This window comes from Coenobita brevimanus, chromosome 13 (assembly GCF_032717465.1).
Source record: "Coenobita brevimanus isolate Jiangsu-jjx chromosome 13, ASM3271746v2, whole genome shotgun sequence".
NCBI classification, from domain to species: Eukaryota; Metazoa; Arthropoda; class Malacostraca; order Decapoda; family Coenobitidae; genus Coenobita; species Coenobita brevimanus.
This window is the reverse complement of record NC_136966.1, coordinates 12,225,556-12,230,365: the sequence shown is the minus strand read 5'-3', so window position 1 is coordinate 12,230,365 and position 4,810 is coordinate 12,225,556. Positions and strand designations below refer to the sequence as shown.

General features: G+C 47.8%; 1 protein-coding gene across 1 annotated transcript in view; it reads right to left on the bottom strand.

Annotated features, from left to right (window-relative positions):
- Positions 1 to 477: 477 nt before the first annotated feature.
- LOC145414937 (roundabout homolog 1-like) overlaps positions 478 to 4,810 on the bottom strand; it is a 13,566-nt gene continuing 9,233 nt past the window's right edge. The window contains exons 3-5 of the mRNA XM_080284353.1: positions 3,295 to 4,511; positions 2,498 to 2,807; positions 478 to 1,490 (exon numbers count right to left, since the gene is read on the bottom strand). Coding sequence (XP_080140479.1) covers positions 478 to 1,490; positions 2,498 to 2,807; positions 3,295 to 4,511 — 2,540 coding nt within the window. The remainder of the gene's footprint in view (positions 1,491 to 2,497; positions 2,808 to 3,294; positions 4,512 to 4,810) is intronic.

The following is a 4,810-nucleotide window of genomic DNA, read 5'->3' as shown; positions in this document are numbered from 1 at the left end:
AATGCATATTCGAATGTTCACGATACACATCACACTGTATATTACACAGTTCACTGTAATATATATATATATATATATATATATATATATATATATATATATAAAACTGTTACAACCAGTATCAAAATTATTATAACTTTCGATGATCGCGAAGTACAGAGGATAGGTGTTTAACAGGCAATACCATTATTCAAATATAAGAATTACACGGAGTGTGTGTGTGTGTGTGTGAAGATACAAAATCCTCCTCTAGAAGAGGACCCTCTAGATTTATATATCTATGCCGAGCTGAAACTGTTGTAAATGCACATCAGTTTTAGAAGAGGGGTAAAATTTTCCTGTAAATACATTGCACTCTTGTTACTGTTATGAAAGTCCACGTTTAGCCAAAACTTGTATACTCCCGCCAGTTTCAGTATGTGCGTATAGTTCTTCCGTCACAGTAAATACATTATCGTTTTATCACTGGTACAACTGCTAGTGTGTAGTGCCGCGTGGTGGCTGGCCAGGGTGAGCGAGGTGGCAGTCAACACACAGTTTATTGTCTCCACATCGCTGGAGGCTGCTGAAGGTGTGGAATCTGTCAGAAGGGATGACCTGTGCATAAGGCTCATACGTGTGCTCAGAGTCGGCATCACAAGGCCTCCTGTAGGGGTCTACCTTGCCAACATTATCATACTGGGAGGCCCTGGAGCACATCCCTGGCGCTACTCCTTGCTGCCGTGGCTCCCCCAGGTCAAGATCTGGCGGTGGAGAGTCTGGCGGAGGTGGCAGGATGGCAGCCCAGTTGACCTGCATCTCAGCAGACTGATCATTTGGGTGGCAGCAGGACGTGTGTGGTGGTGATGGTGCCAGTAGGGCCGTGGTGGCGTACGGTTCAGTAGTGTGGTTGGGCAGCAGCAACCTCGGCTCTGCGTACTCACTAACCAGCTGATCTGACTTGAGGAGTCGTGAGGAGGATAAGCTGGAATCCTTATCACTGTCAGACGGCCGCCATACCTTATGGTCACTGTACATATTGATGGAAGGGTCCTGGTACAATGGGGGTGCATAAGGAGGGCTGGCTGGTGGTGCCTTGTGCCGTACCCTCCACAAGTACCACACCACACCAAGCACCAGTAACAGCACCAGCGGAATCAGCAAGTACGCCAACCATACTGCCTGTGGTGGAGCATACAGCACCTCCCCTGCCGCCACCGTCCTGCGCAACCCCTGCCCCTCCACCACTACAGGGGCACTGAAAGGTCCTGTTCCAGCACTTGTCAGCGCCGCCACACGCACGGTATATATGTGTCCAGGCAGTAAATCACGAGTTTCCAGGTAGGGTGTACCAACTGTCTCGGTAACCTGACTACCGTTGTGGCTGAGTGTAACCTTGTACCCTATCACCTCCCCCTGCGCCTCCTCAGTACTAACACCAGACCACTCGATCAGCATTGAACCCTCCTTGTGCCTCGTTATTCGCACGTTACCTGGCTCAGTCAGTGGCACTGGAAAGACAGGAATGAACACTTAAAATTAAGGTTAGGTTGTAATGACAATACTCTCAGTACCTCAAATTTTCAGTCTATCAGTTTATCTATCTATCTGTTTCAGTTTGTTTTTTATATCTGTCTGCATGTTTATCAATCTATGTATCTGAGTTCTTACTTGTACCGATCTGTTTTACTATCCGATTAACTGCTTCTCTACATATGATACTGATAGAGCCAGGGACACATGGTTTACTCTAAGACCACTGGCATATGGCACAAACACAGACTTTGTGATGCTTGGCGTAAGCTGCAAATTATAACCTAGTACTCTGAATACCTATCACTGTAACTACAACACTGTTTCTTCTATAATTTGCCTCAAAAAGCATTAGTACTGTACGGTAGTTAATGTTATCATACAATACCTAACGCAGCCCACATGTCTTTGACATACCAATTACTGCCAGGGATGTATTATTTGTTTTTTTTTCTACTGCCTCCAGAATATTTTATTCAACCTACGAAGCATCCTTCTAATGGAAAGGGTCAGTGAGGGTTACAACTATCGCCCTCCAAACCTATGTCTCTCCCAAACCGAACTCAGTCATCAAAACGCTGCCATCACTAGCATCGTGGTTTTTTATTCAATGATAATGACAGAGTAAAGCAAGATCCAGAAGCAAGAAGACAGGAAGTATAAAACTGGTAGCAAACCCCCCCAAAATAATCGTATTGAGATTTTTCCTGTAATCCCGAAGCTGGAAGAAACCTAGGGTCATACTAGGCTACAACTGACACTGGAAGCTTCATAACTGTTAGCACCTTTTTCTTAGTAATTTAACGTGCATATTACACCCTGATAGTCTCCATCATATAATTTACATAAATATTAGTATCGATACTGTACAGTATATCTTAGAAACGTAAAAGAGGATAAAAATGTGTAATATCCCAAACAAATTCTTAGGAAGAGGTGCTACGAAACCTCCTATGCTATCAAGCATATGGGACCTAAAACTTACCGTCCTCGGGCGTGGTGAAGTGGTATGAGTTGGATGGCGTGCCCTCAACGCTGTGCAAGAAGGGTACGATGAAGAAGGTGTAGGGCGTGTTGGGGTGCAGGTTGTGGAGGTGATTGGTGGACGAGGTGCCCAGGACGGTAGCCACCTCCACCCTGCCTCCCTCTGCCATCCAATACACCAGCACTCCATCAACCCAGTCCTCCACTGGCTCCAGGAAGCTCCAGTTCAGTATAACACTGTCTGCTGCTGTGGCCATGGCCTTGGTCAGTGTTACCAGCGGACGTGCCAGGCGACGCTGGACCTGTCGCACCTGAGGAAGGCACAGTGTGGTTCATATATTACGCTGGCCAGTTCTTATGTGTTTCAGGTAGGCTACGCCTCAGTCAGCATTACCAGTCTATACCATGCATCATTTTCTACTTTCCATAATCCTTTTCAAGCTTTATACTATAATTTTTTTATATCCATTGATTGGAAGATTCATCAGTAACCTGATGAAGCAGCCAAAATATCTTCACACCTCACAAAAACCGACTGGGCCGTCCCCAGCAACATATACATCTGGAGATGGCAATTTACCGACCAACCTGTATGCATAAAGGGTTCTAACTGTTATTTTCCTAAAAACAAGTCCCCCTAAGTTATGTATTATTACACCTTTTTTTTTTTTTTTTTTGCATTTTCGTCACTAATAATCGCTTACAAGGACGTGCTCAGTATTTGTAGGAAAGAAGACATTTCCTTATACAAAGAATCTTTTTCACAACATTACTTAGGAGAATTTATACATACCATACCTGTTCTGCAGTGAGGGTGGGGTGTGGGTTGGCTCTGGTAGAGACAGGATCAGACCAAGGACTAGGGAACGATGCTCCTTGACTGTTGACGGCACGCACCAGGAAAGTGTAGGTGTGGCCTAGTGACAGACGACTGACAACACATGATTCCTGCGTGATGACAGCATCAGCCACCCGCCATTCAGACCATCCCTGGCGCCAGTACTCCACAGCATACCAATGGAGGCCAGCCTTGCTGCCCTGGGAGTTGGGCAACCAGCTTAGATGCACTGAAGTTTGGTTCCAGCCCAGTATACGGGGCTTGGTGGGTGGTGGTGGCAGTAGTGGCGACTCCTTTGGCTCTGTGTCCTCCACCACATTAAGCACTGCCTCCTGCTGTATACTGCCTGTTGTTGCAGTTACGTGACAGCTGTATATGCCAGCGTCGTCAAGCCACACGTCTTTGATGATGAGGGCACCGTTCTCTGGCAGAGAGAACCGTGGCTGGTGAGGGTGCTGGCTCAGCTGACGGGACGGCAGGTGTGCGGAGGGCTGGTACCACCAGGTGACACTCGCTGGAGCTGCTTCACTCACCACCTCACAAGAGAACCTCACCACTCCTCCAGGGGCCACTGTCAGGTCCTTAGGTCCCACACCCACTACTGGTGGAGGCAGTGCTGTTACCACCACCACTTCTGCTCTCCCACTCACCCCTCCACCACTGTTAATGCCCCAACAGTAGTAAACACCAGTGTCCTCTGTGGATGGCTGGTGCAACAGGAGAGTACTGCCATCATCTGACACTGAGGCGTGGCTGCTGCTGTGACCAGGGGACAGAACAGCTGTCCTGTCCGCAGAAGGGAGGCGCCAGAGCACGAGGGGTTCAGGCTCGCCTTCCACAAGGCACCGCAGTTGTGCCTCATTGCCTTGGATCACCTGCAGGTGCTGAGGCCGCTGGGTCAGCACTGGAGCATCCAGCACAGTGAGTGTAGCCCTGGCAGTGGCCACACCTGCCTCACTCTTCGCCTCACACTCATACACACCCGAGTCCGCCACCGTCACTTTCTGCAGAACCAATCGCTGGTCCTCAATAGTGGCTCCTCCTAGTGACATCCCTCCATCCACCTGCCTCCAAGTGACTGTCGGGGTGGGAAAGCCCCTCGCCCGGCAACCCAACTCCACACCAGCACCCGACGCCACTGACGTGTTGGATGGCTGCTCCTCAAACCACGGTGGTGCTGGGAGAATGATTATTTTATTAACAGGTCATTTGTGTCATTTATTATACTTTCATATCCTCTTAATAATAATGCAGCATGAACTATCTGGTAATTCAGTAACCATGCAGACAGGCGGCTCTCTTCCTAAGAAATTAATTTCATAATAATATGTGCTAATATCATTTGGCCTACAGAGGGATAGCTTCAGCATGCAGTTCACTGGGTTCACGTACAGATGAACCTGGGATGCCAACAACAATGGCCTAACAATCCATTTATGCATTTAACACACTGATGCTTTGCGCTGCTATTAAACA